Raw genomic sequence first — 22,407 nt, forward strand, 5'->3', positions numbered from 1 at the left:
CCAAATCACTGGATGGATTTAAGAGAGAGTTAGTTAGAGCTCTAGGGGCTGGTGGTATCAAGGGATATGGGGCAGGCACGGGTTATTGATTGGGGACGATCAGCCATGATCACAATGAATGGCGGTGCAGGCTCGAAGGGCCGAATGGCCTCCTCCTGCACCTATTTTCTATGTTAAGAGATCAATGTCAGGATTGTCCCCTTGGTGGCAAAGCAGTACACAGACTCTCTCTCTCTCTCTTCATGTTTTGGAAGCAGGCGAGGGAGGAGGCTTTACGAAGTTCGCTCTCTCCAGTTCCGTATTTCAACTAAGAAAAAATGTTCTGCAGGTTTACAAACTTGCTGTTATATTTCCACTCGCAGGGCCGCGTATGTTTTCTTGAGGAGTGGCGGCGAAGGTCGGAACTATTAGTTGCCATCAGTTGTTCAGCAACAGATTTGAAGGTGGGACTAGGGTCAGCAACAAATCGCTTCCGATATCAGAGTATAAGTAGTTGTCGGCGGCTCATTTCCGGTCTTTCGAGCGCGCTGTGAAAATGGTGAGTGAGGCGCTGAGTTGGCGGCGCGCCGGGCAATCCGCGTCCATCCTCACCCCGCCGGTCCACGGCCACCAACTGCTGGTCTCCATCAGCTCGCCACACGTTCGGGCTGATTTATAGCGCCGATATTGTGGGGTGGGGGCGGATGGATCCCAGTGATACCCGGGAGTGAGATGTAGGCCCCGGAGCCCCGGGCTCGGCTCTGCTCTCCTCCACTCCTGTGGCTGGCGCTCGGTTCGGTCCAAGCCTCCTGTGCCTTAAGCTCTTAACACCCACTGCACCATGCCCCGTGCTGCTTTCGCACAAATAAACACCATGGATGTATCGGGGAGAATAATGCGTGACACTGTCAGCAGAATCTTTAAATGTAGAGATTGTTGGTCAAACCATCATCCTTGCATATTCTTCCTGCCTTCCTAGCCACGATTTAGCTTAATGTTGCATTTTTTGAGAACGATAAAGATTTATGTTTCCCAGTTTCAACAGATTTTTGATTAAAGGAAAGTTTGCAAATGCTCAGAAATAAAATTAGAAAATGCTGTATATGTATAGCACCTTGGCCAGTGGAGAAAGAAACAATATTTAATCTGTCAATATTGTTTCTGAGGCATTAGCTCAGTTTCTGCAGTGATGCTGGATCTTTGTAATAATTCCAATGTTTTCTTATTCTTTGAACTGGTTATAGTATAAAGGATTATGACAAACTATTCTGGGGATGGTTTGGTTAGGAGGATCAATAATGACTTGGAATATAAATGGTATTGTTAAGTTAGCACCAGAAAAGATGATTTGATTAAATATTTAAATATAATATTTCAGAGGCGAGATACCCAGTAAAACCCACACGGTCACAGGGAGAACCTGCAAACTCCACACAGGCAATACCCAAGGTCAGGATCGAACCTAGGTCTCTGGTGCTGTGAGGGTGCACCTATACTAGCTGCCCTATCTTGATACACATCATGTATAAATGGGGTCCTGGAGACATCTCATTTGCCACAGGCTACCAAAGTGGAAAATATAGGGTTGAGTTGGATGACCGATCCACATTCTGTCCCTTCCAAGACTGATCATTGTGATAGTTGTATCTAATAGTACTGCATTAGTTGATACCCCAAAGGTTAGTTAACTCAGCACAATTTTAAAAAGATGAAGTTACATTTGGTATGACACAGGGTGAGCAGGTCTTGTGAGCCAGAAAATCAGTCTATTTAAAGCAGTTTTAGAGTTCTCTGCATAGCAAGTACTGAATATGGCATTAAAGCAGGAGCCTTCTGCTTTCCTGTGAATTCCGGTTGAAGATTCCGCATTTTGGTCACATTAGGTAGCTAGTAAATGACAGCTAAATGAAAACACCTTTTGTGGTTAGTTGGGAACAGCTTGGAAATATTGTTGGAAAACTGGCTTGAACTGAGAAAAGTGCTTTTTTTTATGCCCAACCAAATCTGTTAATCTTGGAGCACAGGTATGTTAACCAGAGAACCATCTCTTACATTGGGTGACTCAAGTGCTAATTTAAAAACTTAATATCTACATGCTTTTTTCATTGTCATTATTTTAATTCTATTTTAGACGAAGGGAACATCGTCATTTGGTAAGAGGCGGAACAAGACACACACTCTTTGCCGGCGGTGTGGAGCTAAAGCATTTCACCTGCAGAAATCCACCTGTGGTAAATGTGCCTACCCTGCCAAGAGAAAGAGAAAGTGTAAGTATCCCTGTGGCCAGGATTAGCTTCTCTTCTGTGTCCTCTGAGGTCAACTTGTTTGCTGATATATTGGCAAGGTTTTGATTATGATGATTGACGTTTTAGATGAAGCTTTGTCAGTTAACACATTTGAATACTGATAATAATTTGTGACTGCAGAAAAGGTGAGAATGATTGTTTATAACTCACATGAGACATTCTGAATGGTACAATGTTTAATATTATTGCTTAAATACATGTAGCATTGAGAGGTAATTTCATTTGACTTATCAAATCCATGCTGGTAATTTTCGCCAAATAACTTACCATTAAGTCCATGAGATACAAGGAACTGCAGATGCTAGTTTACAAAAGGCGCAAAGTGCGGGAGTAACTTGGCGGGACAGGCAGAATTTCATGGCAACATGGATAGGTGATGTTTCAGGTCGGGGCCCTTCTTCGGGCCCTTCTTCAGGCCCTACAGTGAGTTGGGAAGAAGCTGCAACAACAGTAGCAGTAACACCTGACCCTATACCTCCTCCTTCATCCATCCACAAGCCAGCAGTCCTTCCGGGTGAGACAGATTTCTGTGCACCTTCTATAACCTCACCTACTGCATTCAATGTTCTCGATTTGGTTGTTTTATCGTCTGCGAGATCAGGCGTAAACTCGGCATCCGTTTCCCCGAATCTTTTGCTGCTCTGTCCACCAAAGCCTGCTGGATCGCTTAGTTAATAACCATTTTAATTCCCTTTCCTATACTAACCTTTCTGTCCTCGGCCTACATCATTACTAGACTGATGCCACATGCAAACTGGAGGAACCACCTCGTATTCTGCTTAGGAAGCTTACAATCCACCACTATGAACATTGAATACTACATTTTTGTGTAACTTCCCTAGAAACAACTTTTTTTCCCTCCAGGCCTGACACGCTGAGTTACTCCAGCACTTTGTGCCCTTTTTTTTGTAAACCGGCATCTGCAGTTCCTTGTCTCTGTCACCTATTGATCTTTTGATTACTAAGTATTGAGTGAAGTGAGCTCAAAGATGGTAAAAGTCAGCATAGTCAATCAAGTCTGTTGCACTGCTTTTTATTCAGCATTTTGTTTGGACATTTATTGCTTAAGAGACATTAAGTTATATTCCCGTCTTTATTTTTGTAGATAACTGGAGTGCAAAAGCCAAAAGGAGAAACACAACAGGCACAGGTCGCATGAGGCACCTGAAGGTGGTGTTTCGGAGGTTCAGGTAAGATGAAGGAAAATTGGTTGTGTTGATAGTGTAACATGGTTTATGTCTTGGTATCATTAGCATTTACTTAACAGTGCAAGATTAAATTTTCCAAATGGGAGAAAACATTAGTGGTTTATGTTTTTACTTGAGGTAGTGGACAAAATATGAATCTACAATGACGAGGCAGCATGCACCAAATTGTTGAGTGAAATGTTGTGAATGTAGATTGGATTTGAGAAATTATCAGTGGTTATTGTTTACATCATCGTGCTTTTTCTGTCTTTAAAGCCTGACTTAATGTTGTCACATTTTTTTAGCCTTACCATTTAAAATTCCAGTCTCTCGGGATATAGTGGAAACTGCCTTGATTGACATTGTCAATTGCATCTTTCTATTAGATGTAGTGAGTGTTCTAAATTTCCTGAGACCACCATTCAGCCTCTCGTGTCCATTTTGATGGGGGGAGGGGTCAATTTAGACTATTCACACATCCTAGCTAGTGGCTCATAGTCCTGTAGATTATGGCAAATGGCACAATTAGGGACAGTGAAATCAGCGTGCACTGTGCTATTTAGTTTGAAAATGCAACATACGTTTAAATGTTTGTTTCACTTAATGTAGGTTTTTCTCCAACACAAATGTTATAATGAGGTCACAATTCTTAAAGTTGTTGCAAGTTTCTGGTTTTGCTGTTCTTTCAGTTCCGGGCTATGACCACTTGGAGAAAACATTTTCTGATTCTCTCTTCCAAATCTTTTTATGATAAATGTTCAATATATCTCCTCTGGTTATAGAACTCTGTGGCTGGAGGAATGGGCCTTCCTGTTTGTCTTGACTTATCCCACTTCAGAAGTCTGGAATAAATCTTCCCATGGTCTTCTTCCAAAGAAAACAAATCCAGCCTATTCAGAATTGTCCCATAACTATAAGTCTGACACTGCAACATCCTTGTGAATCTCCTGTGCTCCTCTCCTTTCTTGGCATGTGCATTGTGTAGATTTGTAATCGGCATGGTGCATTATACTCTTGTCAGTGGCCGGACTGGTACTTCATGTAATTACACATCCACTTGGTCAGCAAAGACAGATATCACATGCAGAACAAAAACAAGAAAATCTCAGCAAGTCGGGCAGCAACTGGAAAGAAAAACAGTTGCCATTTTGACTGTGCCTCTGTTTGAACTGATGGGAATCCCATGAAAGTTTTAGTAAGAATCCCATGTGGATTCTTCATCTTCTCTAGTTGGCACCTTTAGTGATCTTTTGATGTAAAATCTAAGATCCCGCTGTATGCTGTTCATTATTTTACACATTTCCATTTCTTAAATATACTTCCTCATATATTGTATTGAATTCAATCTACCTTTTCTTCTGTCCTTCGGACAAAACAATTGATACTTTGTAAAGTAGTCAAACGTTTTAATTTTTATTGTATGGCATGGAGGCACGTCTCCGAAAGCAGCTGCCTCACAGCTTCAATAACCCGGGTTCAGTCTTGACCACTGAGGTGCCTATATGGAGTTTTCACACACTCCCTGTGACTGCATTGGTCTTCCAGGTGCTCCCAATTTCTTCCCACATAAAAGATGAGTGGGTTGGTAGGTTTCTTGGCGACTGTACATTGACAATGTGTAGGCGCGTGGTAGAATCTGAAGAAGTTGATAGGAATTTGGGGTGAATAGGAATGTGAGTTGGTGTAAGATTCATGTAAATATGAGGCTGATGGTCAAGCATGGACTCGGTGTACTGGAGGCCCTTGTTTTCTGCTTTGTGACTGTGACAATAAAAATTGAAATGTAATTAAGGATTCCTATTTTATCTCGACTTCCCAGGTAGCAAGTAGATTCTGTTTTTGCAGATGATTTTGTCTGAATGTTAGAAAATACGCTAAAGTTACTTGATATGATAACCAAACCTACAGTATTGCAATAAGTAGCATCAAAAGCGCATAGCATCAATAAGAAAGAACAATTGCTAAAAGTGAAGAGAGGGGGAAGATTGGTTCTGTCGTTTGTGGGAACGAATATGTGTGAACATTGGACGTGACTTTAATGCAGGGGTCAGCAACCTTGTTCTGCATAGGGGCCGGGTGGCATGTCTGAGCGGATGGCGGGCCACAACTACCATGTGTTCACATGGATCCTGCCCCCATCCCGCCCCGATGGCAGGCATCAAATCACGTGTTCACATAGATTCGGCCCCTTTGAAGAAGCCACCCGGAACACTGGCCCTTATTTACGGACGCTCACGAACATGGTGCACCTACGGTCCATTGCCTTGGCTCTGTCCTGAAGGCAGTGGCTCATACTCGTACTCACTCGTCCCTGGCTTATTGACAACCCCGATCCCGACTGAAGCCCAGACACAGAAGGTGTGCAGCTGTGCCAGGGGGCTTTGCGCAGGATGCGGTACAGGTGCACAACCTTTTATCCGAAAGCCTTGGGACCAGACACTTTTCGTAATTCGGAATTTTTCGGCTTTCGGAATGGAAGATTTTTAGCGTAGATTTTAACGGCTGGCTCAGTGGTGGAGTGCTCGGCTCATATCCGCATGGTCGCGAGTTTGCACTTCGATCCCGGCAGTTACTCGATCGCGAGTTTGAGTCTTGCAGAATAGGAGAGAATAGGGAGGGTTAGGCTGGGATCATTCCCTGCGAGATGATCTTAGTGCGGGAGACAAGTGTAGGAGAGGTGTACTGACTGTGTGGGCAGAACTTTGGAAGTGATTGCCCACCATTCTCAAAAGCCGCTCTGTCTCCCTGTCCCTGGGATAGCAGGGGGCGATCAAACAGCACAATACCCCCCTCCCCCTCCAACTCCAGAGGAATCCGCTCCCCGATGGGCCGCTACGGCGACAAGTGGCAGTTCGCCCACAGCCCGAGCTGCGTCACCCCAAGAACAAGACGTACCTTGCACACCATCAGCTTCTGCCCCTACGGGGAGCGTGTTCCTCTGGAGTTGGACCGGGGCTGGGCTGGGATCTCCGTGCTTGCAGTGGGCCTGGGGGTCGGTGTCCCGATGAGGGGGCGCAGCTCGGGCTGTGGGCGAACTGCCTCTTGTCGCCGTAGCGGCCCATCGGGTAGCGGCTTCTGGTGGTCCTGACGTCTCCGGCCACGTCAGGACCAACAGGAACCCGCTCCCCGATGGGCCGCTACAGCGACAAGTGGCAGTTCGCCCACAGCCCGAGCTGCGCCCCCTCATCCGCAACCCGGGTTCCTCTGGAGTTGGAACGGGGCTGGGCTAGAGTTGCTGCTGGCTGTGAGTCTCTGGGATCTCTGTGCTTGCAGTCGGTGTCCCGTTGGTCCTGACGTCTCCGGCCACCCCCCTAGACAGGAGCTGAGACTGGGAACTGTACCGCCCTTGCCCCCTCCTTCTGCAACTGCAAACAACCCCACTCTCCTGCTCACCTGCAAGGGCGGTACAGTTCCCAGTCTCAGCTCCTGTACAGGGGGGTGGCCTGAGACGTCACAGCCCGAGCTGCGCCCCCTCATCCGCAACCCCAAGAACAAGACGTACCTTGCACACCATCAGCTTCTGTCCTTACGGGGAGCGTGTTCCTCTGGAGTTGGAACGGGGCTGGGCTGCTGCTGGCTGTGGGTCTCTGGGATCTCCGTGCTTGCAGTGGTCCTGGGGGTCGGTGACCCGTTGGTCCTGACGTCTCCGGTGACTGGCACTGACCTGCTGGCATCGCCGAGGTGAAGACAGTGCAAAGCCCCCGCGCCGGTGCAATGGGCGGGGAGCTGGAGAGGGGAGGGAAGGGGTCACACACATGGCCGGGAAGCAGAGGGGTGTAGGTGGGGTGAAACTGAAGGGAGCGACAATCTGCTGCTGCCTGCCCGTTGAGTTAAAAAGTTCCCACGCAAGACTCACGATACACTGTGTATCGTGAGTCTACCATGGGAACTTTTTAACTCAGCGGGCAGGCAGCAGCAGATTGTCAATTATTAACCCTCCCGCGCAATATACCCTCACCTTCTCTTTTATGAATTGGGATTTAGTTCCCCTTTCTTCGAGGTTCCGCTGTCACCTCTGCGGGCCGCCCTCGGTGAACGTCTTCAAGGACTGAAAAAATGTCCGCTATTCGGAGCTTTTCGTTATTTGGAATTTCGGATAAAAGGTTGTGCACCTGTACAGCCAGAGCTCAGCAGTTCCGCAATTGCGGCCACCAGCGCAGGCTTCCTTGCGTCACCGTGCCTGGTCGCCTCGGGCCCGGGAGGTACCGGAGATGAAGGCAGTCAGCGGGCCGAATGACTACTGAAAAAAAAATACGCCTGCGGGCCGGATGATTTTGGGTTATGGGCTGCATTTGGCCCAGGTAGGGTTGCCGACCCCTGCTTTAACGCAATGGGAGCTCACTCATGTGTAGCAGGCATGGTATTCTTCTGATTTAAATCGGAGTTCCATTTTTTGTGCCCGATTATTTGGCGGCCAATCAACCGCTCTCTCTAAGAGGGTTGCGTCCAATCATCCACTAGCTTCCCTTAAAATCTGCTTCGGCCTACATTTCTCGAGTCAGCCGCTGTGTCCAAGGGCGTTCTATCCCATTATCGACCAGCTTCTCTTAAAATTCCCATCCAATCAACAAATCGGTCTGCCGTCCAATCAGCCACTGTCTCCAAGGGCGTTGCGTCCATTCACATAATGCACCGGTCACTCGGCGGCCAATCGGACGCAGTCTCCGAGGAGTGTTGCGGCCAATCACCCACCAGCTTCCCTTACTGAAGCAGACGATTTTGCAGTCAAAAGGAACATGCTAGCAGCTCAACGCTAGAAAGAAGCACAGGGAAGCCATGTTCAGCAAGCTTACAAAAGAAAGTGTCAGGCAAAGAGGAAGTCAAATTAGAGTTTAGGTAATGTTACTTATGTCATAGGTTTATCAATTACTTTTTCTGTGCTGTTTGCACACAGTGCTAGGCAAAGGGACATTTCAGGTAACATTTTTTGTAAAGATTTTTTTAGTTGTATGAATTCATTTATTTAATGAAATATTTATCTTTTGGTGGTTATTTTGCTGGTTTACTAAGCTTCTGTTATGTAAACCACCAGCAGAAAGCAGAAAGCTTGTGAATCGCTTTCAATTGATTGAAAATGTCCCCTTAACTCCCCCTCCCCCTCCCTTGACCCCGCCTGGGGCCCAACTGTCCTCCTGGACCCTTAGCCAATACTTCCTATACTGGTGGTGAATATCATGCCTGGTGTAGGGATGTTCATAAGTCTGGTAGACACAAAAAGCTGGAGAAACTCAGCGGGACAGGCAGCTTCTCTGGAGAGAAGGAATAGGTGACGTTTTGGGTCGAGACCCTTCAGACTCATAAGTCTGGTGGCCCTGTAGTCACTGCCTGCAAACTTTCATGTTTTAGGCAAGAGGGACAGATTTAGCGCCTGGCATGTATTCAGGTGGGTTCCTGATTGATGTATAAGCAATAAAGTTAGACAGTAATACATGAAATAATTTACAACAATTCATTGGAAGACATAATTTTTTGTGCCGTCAAACATAGAATGGGTAAAACTCCTTGCCAGAATGGATTTCACTTGTACTTACGAAATAGAACTGGAATTTAATAGATTAATACTGTGTTCAGCATAGGTTTGAGGTTTAAGTCAGATTGTGAATTTGGAACAAATTGCAAAGAATAGGAAGTTAGTTATGAACAGAAAACTGATCCTAAACTTAAGCAATTGCAAAGTGATAAATGATATTCCACGGGGATTAATGGTGGGGCCACTGTATATTTATCTACACTATTTGTGTTCCCTCTGGCTGTCATGTAGATGACTGGCTTTCATAATACATGTTCAGCCATGTGACCCAATACAGGCAAGCCCAGTGTTATGGGAGTGTGTGTACTTCGGAAAGCTCCATATTGTAGTTTTCCAAACTACAAAGCCATGTCATTACATCGAGAAATGCAATTTGAAAAAGATATGCTTTTTCCACAAATTCTGTGAGTGCAAATTTATTCCGTGTCAAACTTTTGAGTGATGTTTTGTGAATACTGTAAGGGGAAATTTTCCATTAACCGAATTGCTGTGACCAAGTAAGTTCTTGGTCTACAGCTTATTTAAACGAGCAGAGATGGCAGCCAATTCCAGAACATCCTGTGACCCACCCAAGTATTGTGCTGTCCACATAGAACATCACCAACTGAATCTCAGTCTGAAGAAGGGTCTCGACCCGAAACGTCACCATTCCTTCTACAGAGATGCTGCCTGTCCCGATGAGTTACTCCAGTATTTTGTCTATTTTTGGTGTAAACCAGCATCTACAGTTCCTTCCTACATAGAACATTACTGATGTAGACGATGGTATTATTTATATTTAAATAACTCTAAAATTTTATTGAGGGAAATTAGTAGCAATCTATGGTATTCAGAATTAATCTCCCACAGTGCGAAATTGCGGTAGAGGAACCAAATAACAGTACGGTGTAACGAGATAAGTTTTTAAATGGGCTTGTGTTACATTTTTGTGATCTGTATTAATTTGCCTCTGTCAACTTACCTTGCATGATCTAAGTTTTAGCAATGGCATGGGAAATTGTCCAATATTAATCAAAATAACAACATCTGGTCAAGACACGAATCGAGCGTAATATGTAGCAAAGGCATTTAATCTTTGCCATTCTCAGGCAGCATTTGAAATCAATAGCTTAGCAGATGCCAATGTTACAGATTCCCCTGCAACCCTCAATGTTGCATCGTGAGTTTCATGGTCAATTGGCCTGCTAGTACTCATTTAACGGGCCACTTGGAAGGGGGAATAACAGGGCTGGTGCATCAATGAAACGGGTAATCGTGGGAATTTTAGTGAGATGGATTGAAAGTTTTTAAATTGTCAATCTGTGATCTTAGTGATCCTAGTGGATGAGTATACGTTGTGTTGTAGTTTGGAGAGAAAGGAGCAGGGCATTGGGTAATTATTTTTGTGGAGGAATTTTTAGAATACTAAGGTTTTTACAACACTTGCACGAGAAGCTGAGGTCTCCTTTGACATTCAAATTAAGTCCTGGCCACCAAGTGTTGCACTGTCCTAACCACTTTCTTCCTCTTGCTTGCAGAAATGGATTCCGTGAAGGCACTACCCCAAAGCCCAGACGTGCTGCAATGGCTTCTTCCAGCACTGCATAAACTGTTGGTGTACCAATGTAACAAATAAAGCTATCATTTGGAAAGTTACCTTGCCTTCCCCATTATTTTTTTTTGACTAATAGTATCTAACCTCAATCTGAAAATAAGGAAACTTCTCTACAAACTTTTAATGCATGGGGACAGCACAGTTGTGTAGCTGATAGGCTGTTCAATCTGTGTAGAGTTGCATGTTCCCCCTGTGACCATGTGGGTTTCTTCCCACATCACAAAGACGTGCGGGTTTCTCAGTGGAGAAAAAAAAAGCTCTTGGTGTGTCGGGTGTGAATGTGGATAACATAGAACTATTGTGAACAGGTTGGCGTGGGCTGAAGGGACTGTTTCCATGCTGTATCTCTAAAATAAATATAGACAGTGGATGTGACTCCAGATCTGCCTGGTATCTCTTGTTAGACATTTATGTCTGGCTATGCCGTGTATTTATACAGTTCTGTGTTAACGGGTGAGTATGGCAGAATTGGCTGGTTCGGCTTACACACAGATTGGGTGGGGTGCCCCAGATGATGTCTTTATGGGGTAGTTTCCTGGGAGAATCTAAAACTAGGATTCACTGTTTAAAAATAAGTGATTTTTTTTTCTGAGGATTGAGTGTCTACCTCAAGGACCAGTGGAAACAATGGATATTCTTATGGCAGGGGTAGGTTCTTAATAAATAAAGGGGTGAAAGGTTACCTGGGGTATGAGCAATGTAGAGTTGAGGTTGCATTCAGGTCAGTCAAGATATTAAATATCAGAACATGACCCTATAGATTGCATCATAATTCATAACCATTTTCTCAAACCTGGTAAATTGAGTGAATGCTGCAGGATAATGCAGTTTGTAGTTCTTCTCAACTATTCTGTATGAGGACTTATTTAACCTCATAATAAGTGAGGCTAAATAAGTCCTCATACAGAATACAAGGCAGGAGGGAGAACACTAACGTACGAGAGCCAGAGCGTGACGTCACTCGAGATAGTAGTTGCAATGATCATGTTCTTCCTATTACCCACATGAGTCACAATGCATCCTCTTTGCTCATAGTTTCTCTGAGCTTGATATGCATCAGATTCTTCAATAAGGACTGTATTGAGGAGACGCAAGAGACTGGATACTGAAACCATGAGGGGGAAAAACTTGGATATCGGGTTAGGCAACATCTATGGAGGGAAATGGGCAGACAACATTTTGGTTCGGGACCCTTCAAGACTCACTGGAAGACTGCTGAGTTAATTTCACAGAGGGTAGGGTGAATTATTATGTCTTGGACCACACCAGATATTTTGGATACACTGAGATACTTGTAGATGTTTGCACAACTGGGAGCAAATGTTTTACTTGCCAATCCTCTCCATGTTAACATAATCACTGCTCCAGATTTCATATCCATTAGTAAGCCTATTGCCCATAGAAAATTGAAGTTTCCATTCATAATACCGTTGAATCTGACAACAGATTGTGAATTTTGTTTTCCAAGTTTCTAATTGCTCAATATTAGCTTCCAAAATTTTCCTGTGTATTTATGTCAGGCTAAATGCCTAACGATTAATAATTCCACCCTCTTGTACTGTGGGGGTACATTTAATACTTTTCAATTCACTACGATTTCTAGAACTGAGCCCAGTGCTGCCCTCTCGCACCCAACAATCAGGGATGTTGATAGCAAGCTGGAATGGTGAAAACTGGATGAGTTTTAACCTGTAACGCCAGAGCAAGGTAGCTGGTTGTAACTGCATTCTCCAGGAAGATCAATTGATCCATTCTGAAAAAGAACCAAAGCTTGAACCTTCTTGATCTTGAGATATAATACATGGATAGATGTACATGGATAGGAAAGGTTTAGATGGATATGGGCCGAATGCAGGCAAATGGAACTATCACACTAAAAGACCTTAATTGAGTTAAACACTGACTCTGTACATCTCCAATGTATGTTCAAGTAGATTAAATGCATTCACGTATTTGACACGTGATCAGTGAAACTCATCTTCATTCTGACATTTTTGATGCTATCATCACTGAATGTCCCATTGCTCAAATGTCTCAGTTTCTGTTCTTGCCAAGATGTTAACAATTCACAGATTTATTCCATGGTTTCATTTATCCATTAATGATGCAGTGTGCATTAGTTTCAATTAGTAGTGCTATATGGAACATAGAACAAACAGCATAGGAACAGGATCTTGGGCACACAATGTCTGTACCGAACATGATGCAGTGTTAATCTGCCAGCACCTGATCCATATCCCTCCATTCCCTGCATATCATTCAAGTGGACACATCTCTCACATCATAAGAGAGATGTGTCCACTTGAAAGCTTAACAAGCGCCACAATTGTATTTGCTTCCTCGATTACCCCAGGCATGCATTCCAGGCACCCACCACACACTGCATAAAGAAACTCTACCACAATTATTTAAAATTTACCCCTTTCACTTTAAAGCTACTTTGGGGAAAAAGTTTCTATTTACACTATCAATGCCCCTCATAATTTTATCTACTGTTGGTCTCCACTCAATCTCTGATGTTGCAGACAATACATTCCAGGTTTGCCTAACCTTTTAGACCTAAAACCCTGTAAACCAAGCAGCATTCTGGCAAACATCATCTGTATTCTCAAGTCTCCACATCTTGTAATAAAGCAAAGAACTGCACATGATATTCCAAATGCAGTCTAACCAATGTCATACAATGCTGCGTCATGATTTCCCGACTCAATGCCTTAACTAATGAAGGCAGGCACACCATATACCTTTACTGCTCTATTCACTTGTGTTGCCATTTTTAGAGAACTGTGGACTCTTGTGATCTCTCTGCACATGAATGCATATTGCCATTAACTAGGTACTGCAGATACGGGTTTACAATATAGGCACAAATTGCTGGAATGTCACTTCTGCTGAGTTACTGAGCAATTTGTGTCTTTGTATTAAGTCCTAGTCAATATTGAGGAAGTTAAAGTCGCCAACCACGCCAACCCTGTTACTTGTGCATATTTCCGCAATTTATCTACGTTTCCGTTCCTCCAACTGCTGCCCATTGAGAAGCTAATAATAGAATACCATTAGAGTGATTGCACCTACGTATTTTTGAGCTCTATCCATATTGCCTTAATGGACAAACCATATGTCCTCTCCTGAGTGCCACCATGACGTTCTCAATTCTCATTGATTAGTAAAGCAATTACCCCCCCCCCCCCCCCCCCCCCCCCCCCCTCCTTTTCCTCCCTCTATCACATTTGTAACATTGAAATTCTGGATTGTTGCCTGCTAATCCTGTCCTCACAACCAAATCTCTATAAAGGCCACAACTTCATTGTTCCACGTTTTGCTCCAACTTGTCTTTGCACCCAAAGATGTCTTTGCACCCAAGGTTGTTTTAAAATCTGCCTCTTAAAAAAAATCCTCCAGAAGAAGGAAATCAGGAGCCTGAAACCAGACTGTTACCCAATAAAACCAGACTTACCTCAAGTGGAGTAAATCAGTTGGAGATGTAATCAGTCTAACTGGACACCAAGGCACCCAACGAGATTTTGGAGGATCAAAGAAAAGGATTCTGAAAAGATACAGATGGAGATGGATGTTGAGAGGAGGGATATTTTGGGGAGAGAATTTCAAAGATTCCCAGGATTTGGATGGCTGAAGGCATGGCAGTCAGTGGTGGGAGAAAGGCCAGTTGGACTGCCAGTGAGTTAAACATGGGACGCCGAAGCAGATATTGGGGTAATAAAGAAGAGACACACAAGGGAAGTGTTTGAGTGGTGTGAGCTGAATCACCTGCAGCTCAACATTGACAAGACTAAGGAGTTAGTGGTGGACTTTAGGAGGAGATGAACGCCCTTGTCACCTGTCTCCATCAATAGTGTGGATGTGCAGTTACCAAGGAGTACAAATACCTTGGAGTGTACCTGGACAATAAACTGGACTGGTCCAGGAACGCTGAGGCTCTGTACAGGAAGGGACAGAGCCGGCTGTACTTTGTAGGGTGAAGGCCGCGGACACTCATCAGGAAGGCTGGCACCATCCTGGGGGTGGAGTTGTATTCATGGGAGGTGGTCTTGGAGGGGAGGATGCTTCTCAAACTGTGCAGCATCTTGGACCGTACAGCTCACCCCCCTCCATGACACACTGGTCAACTGAGAAGTATCTTCAGCAACAGACTGGTTCCACCAAGATGTAGCACAGAACGCCACAGGAGATCCTTCTTCCCTGGGAGCAGCTCCCCACTGCCCACTCCACGTTGATCCCCCCCGCTGGTCCCGGGGGGGGTGGGGGGGGGGTGGGGGGGGGGGGGGTGGTTCAGAGGACTTGGACGGCGACACGAGTTTGCCATGATTGAGATAAAAACACACAAAATAATCAGAAGAAAATAAAACCCGAATAAACATGAGCGGAGTGGGCAAGTTTCACTCTCTGACACCATGTAATGATTCAACTCGAACACACATCAAGAAACAACCATATTTATTAAATCTACATACAGCAAGGATCTGCAATCATCACATCTCCGAGCTGCTGTTCATTCTAACTAGCGTAAGCAAGCTCTTGATAATATGAAGTACATAGTAGGCAGAGTTACTAGTAACAAACACCATAATTGGCTAGTATGAAATAGCCAAACTACAGAATGCACTACACAGAAACTGGATTTTTGATAATCAGTATTTGCATGCAACCTCATGTATTCTCAAATATCAGTATGGAATACTGAAAATCAGTACTACTGAATGTGAAACCACTTTTGAAATGTGAATTTATAATTCTTGGTTTTGATTTAATAATATAAAAAATAAATAACATCTCTATACTTATAAACTCTGATCTTGGATGTGTGTGTGTGTATGTGAATTTAGGAGATTGAGGGGGGATCTTATAGAAACGTACAAAATCTTAAGGGGTTGGACAGGCTAGATGCAGGAAGATTGTTCCGACTGTGGGGGAGTCCAGGACAGGGGTCACAGTTTAAGGATAAAGGGGGAAATCCTTTAGGACCAAGATGAGAAAAATATTTTTCACAAAGAGAGTGGTGAATCTCTGGAACTGTCTGCCACAGAAGGTAGTTGAGGCCCAGTTCATTGGCTATATTTAACAGGGAGTTAGATGTGGCCATTGTGGCTAAAGGGATCAGGGGGTATGGAGAGAAGGCAAGTACAGGATACTGAGTGGATGATCAGCCATGGATCATATGAATGGCGGTGCAGGCTCGAAGGGCCAAATGGCCTACTCCTGCACCTATTTTCTATGTTTCTATGTATGTGTATAATCACATCTTCTCGAAAACATGATGCGGTAACGGTCAACATTTCTGACATATTCCGGTAGAGATTTTTTCTGTGGAGTCCAAAATCGCTTATCTGAAAATTTCATGCTTTATTTCTCGAGTTATTAATGAAAAGTTCAGATTCCGACAAAACTTTGAAATAAACTTTGAAACGACTCTTTCGCTGATAACGTCACGATGGGTCTTGAGTCTTGGCTCATGCTGCCGAATGATGCAGCTCTCCGCTGCTCACTCACCGTCTTCTCCCCCCCAAGAGAGCCCCCCAGCCCTGAACAGGCCCTCCAAAGGAAAGAAGAGAGAAAGGAGAGGAGCAAAGAAAAGGAGAACCTCCTCCTCTCCCCAGAGACTCTTCCAGAGCCCTCCTCTCAAAACCCCGAACCTCCTCCTCTCTCCCCCCTCTTCTCTCCCCCTCCTCTCTCCCCCCTCCTTCTCCTCCCTCTCTCTCCCACTGGCCTCCCCCACCCCCCCGTCTCTCTCTCCCCTCAATTTCCTCCCACACTTCAAAGACGTAGGTTAATTGGATTGGTATAATTGTAAATTGTCCCTAGTGTGTGCGGGATAGTGGTAGTGTGCAGGGGTCGCTGGTCGGTGTTGACTTGGTGGGCCGAAGGGCTGATCCCTCGTTGTATCTCTAAACTAAACTAAATAAGCTCTGTAGGAAAGAACTGCAGATGCTGGGGGTTTTTTAAACTCGAAGGTAGACATAAAATGCTGGAGTAACTCAGCGGGACAGTCAGCACCTCTGGAGAGAAGGAATGACGTTTTGTGTCGAGACCTTCTTCAGCTCCTACCCAACTACCTCGACCTCTTGAACACTACAAACACTAACTAAACTAAGAACTACGAATCGTCTTGGTTATTCGAAGGACTTTGGGGCTTTTTTAGACTTTAGAGATACAGGGCGGGAAACTGGCCCTTCGGCCCACCCAGTCCGCGCTGACCAGCGATCACCCCATGCACTAGCACTATCCTACACACTGGGGACAATTTACAACTTACTGAAGACAATTAACCTACAAGTCTTTGGAGTGTGGGAGGAGGAAACCAGAGCACCCGGATAAAATCCATGCGGGTCCCAGGGACAACGTACAAAACTCCACAACAGACAGCACCCGTAATCAGGATCAAACCCGGGTCTTTGGCGCTGTGCGGGTGCAACTCTATCGCTGCACCACTGCGCCGCTCCAAATAATGTTATTAAGGTATTACTGTTTTTTGTTATTGTGTTATCTAGCTGTGAATAGCTAATTGTTCTATGAATGGATATTGTATTATCTATGAATACTGTTCTGCCGACTTGTTGTTCTGCGGCAAGTAATGATTTCATTGTAGCATTTTTGGTGCATATACAATTAAACACTCTTCTTGCCCCCTCGCAGCAGGCAACAGAGTATAAACCCAAGGAGTGGGCCCGCATCGTGGGAGAGGGGGAGGCGAGGGCCGCGGCTGAGGGAGAGGAGAGGGCCTGCGGCGGGGGGAAGTAAGGCGTGGGCCCGGCGGGGGTGGCATGAACCCGGCGTGGGGGCATGGGCCAATGGGAGGTGGCGTGGGCCCATCGGAGGGGGGGGGGGAGTGAAGTGGTGTGGGGAGGCTGTGGGGGAGGCGAGGGACCGTGCGGAGCGGCGTCTGGTGTTGGGGGTCACGGCCGCTGCCAGGACTGCCAGGTTCAGATTCAGTTGTTCCCGCTCCCATTTCACACCGTCCTCTTTCTTCCATGGGCAACCCTCGTGAGACCAAGACTGGTGGGTCCCATTCTCACACGGGATCACTAGTCCCCAAACGCAATATTGCACCTCTCCACCAATTCCAATATTGGTGGCCAGTGGGGGTGGGGGTGCTTTCTGGCGTTGAATGATGTTGTGGGCCAAAGGGACTATTTTCCAGAGGGCTAGTATGGACATTGTGAGCCGAATAGATTCTTGGACTCACAGTTCAGTCACTCATGGATGGTTGTACTGGACTCTTGGACTGGATCAGGACTGTCTTATGAAGAAAGACTGGATAGACTTGGTTTATACTCTCTAGAATTTAGGAGATTGAGAGGGGATCTTATAGAAACTTACAAAATTCTAAGGGGTTGGACAGGCTAGGTGCAGGAAGATTGCTCCCGATGTTGGGGAGCCCCCCCCCCCCCCCCAGCGAGCGACTCGCTCAGTCTCCTTCCCTCTCCCTCTCCGGCCAGTCTCTCTAGACTCCTATACCGGTCACCAAACAAATTCGGGTTTCAACGCTTCGATCCAGTCTAGAACTCTCCCATTTCAGATAACCAGCCCTTCCAGTTTGTGTCAGAAGTGGTCTGTTCTCTTCAATGGCCCGCAATGTAACTTTACTTAAACGCTCTCTGCCGATACTGTCTGATCAGCTGATACTCCCAACCGTATTATTATCCTACACAAATACCAAATGTTTTATTGTCATTTTTATTATCATTATCAACCCTTCACTTGTCATTCTTTACAGTATCCCAGCAGAATGGAACTTCCACCCGGTCTTCCCTGATATCCCAATGTCCAAGGCTGCCGCGAAGGAGCGCTTTCCTCTCACTTCACGGAACAAAGGACACGAACCGGAACAGAGAGACGGGTCTCCTCCCTCCTCCCACCGGTGTCAGATTGGGCAGAGATTCCAAGTTAACGACACCACACAGGGAAATAATTCCAACACTGATCATCTTTATTGGTAGTTTGACGTCGTTGCAGACCGTCAGATGAAAAATTACAAACATATATTATTTCTATTAGTCAGATCCATGCCTGTTGCCAGAGAAAACAATTCATGTTGAATTTCTGATGAAGCCAAGTTACTGACCACTTTAACCCGTGTCGCCTAGATGTGGGAGAAACAGAACAATAAACTCGAGTACAAATGTTTCAATAACACGGTGGAAACAGGAGAAAGCGATTCGGAAACAGGGAATACAGAGAACAGCGGGCGCACACGGTGGGAGGAAGATGAGAGGCAGTGATCTCCGGTAATCGGGAGCAAACACGCCCGGAGCCGCGCTCACTTTAACAGCTGGATTGTGTGATTGTGGCGGATATTTTCGAGGCTGCTCTTGCTGAACTGTGCAGGAGTACAACTCCCACTGCTCCAGTCTGCGCCGAGCACCGTCAGGTAGCTGCTGAGACTGAAGGTGTTGTCCGTGTCCCGCCTCGCCGCGCTGGTTTGCACCTCACCGCTCGGCGGACTCCCGTCCACTGTCCAGCTGACGGCGGGGAAGCCCGCGGACAGTTTATTGACCAGGCAAACTAAGGTGCCCGCTCCTTTAGCGGACATCTCCTCGTCTGACGGCCCCAGCAGTTTCACTGAAGGGTCTGGGAGCTGCGAAGCTGCAATGGGAGGGAACAAGAGAAGACATGTTTCAGGTGACGGAAGAGCTCGGTCATCTCAGCGTTTGACAGAAGCGCGAGTGAGAGGTTGCAGTTTCCTCTAGTGGGGACCCGAGTCTCACTGAGGGACGGAGCGGTGCCCATGGAGGTCGCCACATGCATCACACCGGGGAACTAGAGATGTGAGGCCAAGTTCCTGTTTTAGGAAAGATGGACACAAAATGCTAGAACAGGAGGTTTCAGGTCGGGGCCCTTTAGGCTGAATGTATCGGGGAATGAACTGGAAGCAAGAAAAGACCAGCACACAGGGTGGCTCTGTTTGTTGGCGAGGGACGGTGGGATCCCGGGAGGGATATATCGTTGCGAACTGTGGAGCTGATTATACGACTTTTGATGGAGGAGATGCGGGGAGGTGGGGTGCGCGGAGAATTTGCCCTAGTTCATGCCGCTGGGTTGGACTGGGGAACAGGAGAGGGGCTTTTATTGGGCGGGTGTCTGCAGGAGAGTTCGTCGTCACTGGGAGGATTGGAGATTCCGCTGTGGGATCCTCATACAATAGTGAAACGTATAGTTCCACTGCCTCAACAACCCCGGGCTGTCTCCAGTCGCAATGTCCTCTCCCCACTGTGACACCGGGCTCCACTTTAGGCAGCTGGGACCCCTCACGTTCACTTGGATCAAACCGGCACAAAGCGGATAAACTAACGGGAGTAACACCGCGCAAACTCAGAGATGAAGTTAGTCTCAGACAGACAATTTTCACAAGCACATGCAGAAACAGAGCAATGGCACCACAAAGAGAACTGATTAATGCCCGTGCCGGCTGCCTGCCCTTTTCTGGGGTTACCGCCGCACCCGGGTGGTACTCAAGAGGGATTACGCGCTGTCCACGGGCGCCCTGGGGGATTTCCGGGAATGTTGGGTCTGCGTGGGGTGGAAGTCATTCTCAATAAGGATTGTACTATAGTTGTATAGTATAGTATTTAGTATATTTGTTTGCCTTGTATTATGGCGGTGGGTTTTGTTTTGATTTATTTCGTACTGTAAATATTATTGTAAATAATTGATTAAATATTTTTTGGTTCAAAAAACTGATTAACCGAGAGTGCACCTTTTTGAATCAAACAAACTTCACGAAAAAGAGAAGTGTGGTCAATAAAAGACAGTGACAAAAATAGCTAAACACAACGACATTTAGTTGAATTGGCGCTGGGCACAGAACTCAAATTAATTGAAAAATCAACATCTTCTCTGTGAAATTAGCCAGGAAATAATAAAGGTTAAAGTGTACCTTTTTGAAATATCAAACAAGCTTCACGAAATAGAGAATGTGGTCATTAAAATACAGTAACAATTCACTGAACACAACTATATTTATTGAACTGGTGCTGGACACAGAACTCAAATGGATTGAAAATGTCTCGATAAAATTAGCCAGATAATAATAAAGATTAAAATATTAGTTGCCAACTGACCGTATTCTCGCGGCTAGTAATTGCGGGATGATTCCCAGACACTTACCTGTAACAAAGAGCTTGGTCCCTGGGCCAAACACCCCCCACAGTGTGTGGTTCCGGCTTCAGCCCTGACAGTTATCCGGGCCCTGGAATCAGACAAAAAACACGGTCAGACGCTCCAGTTTCCGCCATGAAAGTCGACTTCACACATCCCGAGTGTCCCCGCCGGTGTGGGGCGAGAAGGAATGAACTCACAACCGCATCGCCAGGCTTAACATTAAACGGCAACGAATCCCGGCAGTGGGCGGTGGGACACCGATTTTTCCAAAAAATGGAGATATTAAAATTGGAAAATACTGTATAAAGGGTAAAATTGAAAGCGACTTTGTGAAGAATGAAAGATTAGAATGTTTTCATCGTTTCAAAGATGTAAAGTGCATATTTGTTGCCTCAGTTTTTGTTTTACATTCTCTCACTGTGTGTAAGTACTGCTCGCTGAAAATACTTCATACAGTAATAGACGGCAGCGTCATTCACCTCCGCCTTGCTTATGATCAACTGGTAAACGGTGCCGGCGCTGTTGGTTTCGATGTGAAACGGTTCGCTGCTAAACCCAGACCATAGGTCGGGGCGTCGTGTGTGTGATAATACCAGAGAACCCATTGAGGAGTTGTTCCCAACATCTGCTTGTACCAATAAACATAATTGTTATCATCTGTCCCGATGTTGCATTCCAGCGTGGCCGTGACCCTGGATTCACCGACACGGTCGCAGGTTGAGTCAGAGTCTGACACTCTCCGGCTGTAAAGTAGAAGGAATTCAATTTTAACTATTTAATGTAACCCCCAAGAGCCCACATCACTGCCCGCACATTTGCCACCTGTACTTACAGCCCAGCCACAGTACCAGAGACGAAAAAAAGCACAGCGTTTGCATGGTTGCTGTTCTCAGTTCCTGCCTCACTCCAGACCGCTGTATTTGTGAGACTGTGGACGCCACTGCCGATGGAACCACTTATAGAGCCATTGACACAGGACGGAAATCCGTGCAAATCAGGGCGGGTCACACTGAGCGACCGGGGCACGGATCTGAAACCCTCCCATTCGCCATCAGACACGCCATCAGAGACGTTCGGGTTGAAGCGGTGACATGTCAGCCACTGACTGCTCTGTTAAACACAACCCGTGAATTCAGGTCGTTTGTTGTCTGATATTCCCCACCTTCTCCAACCATTCCCCTGAGTCAGTGGTTGCAACACTTCATCCCTCAGTCCAGAGATGCTCCTCGCACCTCAAGACACAACACGGTGGGACAGTGCAGGCTTCAGGCACAAGGGGTGGAGATGTCGGTCGGGACCCTACTTCAATCTTGGCCAAAACGCGGTCTGTGTAATTTCCTCCACAGATGATTCTTTAAACCCGGAGTTCCTCAGTCAGTTGTTTTTTCGTACTAATTTAGACTTTAAGTTGAAAACCACCGCGACATTTGAGAATCCAACATTGGCTTGGTGGTAAGACAGAGAGGGGTGATAGTAGAGCATTGTTTCTCAAGTTCGTCTGTGACCAGTGGTGCCACAGGGACTGGTGTTTAGGGCCAATGTTGCTTGTCACATATATTCATGATTTGGATGAGAATGAAGGTGGCATGATTATTAAATCTGTATATGACGCAAGAATGGGGTATAGTGGACACGTGGAAAATACTGTCTACGTTTGCAACCAAACTTTAATGGGAAGTAGGAAAATGAATGGGA

The 22,407-nt window shown here is 45.7% G+C and overlaps 1 protein-coding gene and 1 pseudogene across 1 annotated transcript; one reads left to right on the top strand and one right to left on the bottom strand.

Annotated features, from left to right (window-relative positions):
• Positions 1–405: 405 nt before the first annotated feature.
• Positions 406–10,637, top strand: LOC116989349 (60S ribosomal protein L37). Its single transcript, XM_033046667.1, has 4 exons — positions 406–538; positions 2,111–2,246; positions 3,391–3,475; positions 10,520–10,637. The coding sequence occupies exons 1-4, from the start codon at positions 536–538 to the stop codon at positions 10,587–10,589; spliced, it is 294 nt and encodes a 97-aa protein (XP_032902558.1). The 5' UTR covers positions 406–535; the 3' UTR covers positions 10,590–10,637.
• Positions 10,638–18,518: 7,881 nt separating this feature from the next.
• LOC116989690 lies at positions 18,519–21,605 on the bottom strand (annotated as a pseudogene).
• Between the last annotated feature and the right edge of the window lie 802 nt (positions 21,606–22,407).

Source organism: Amblyraja radiata, chromosome 29 (assembly GCF_010909765.2).
Source record: "Amblyraja radiata isolate CabotCenter1 chromosome 29, sAmbRad1.1.pri, whole genome shotgun sequence".
Lineage (NCBI taxonomy): Eukaryota > Metazoa > Chordata > Chondrichthyes > Rajiformes > Rajidae > Amblyraja > Amblyraja radiata.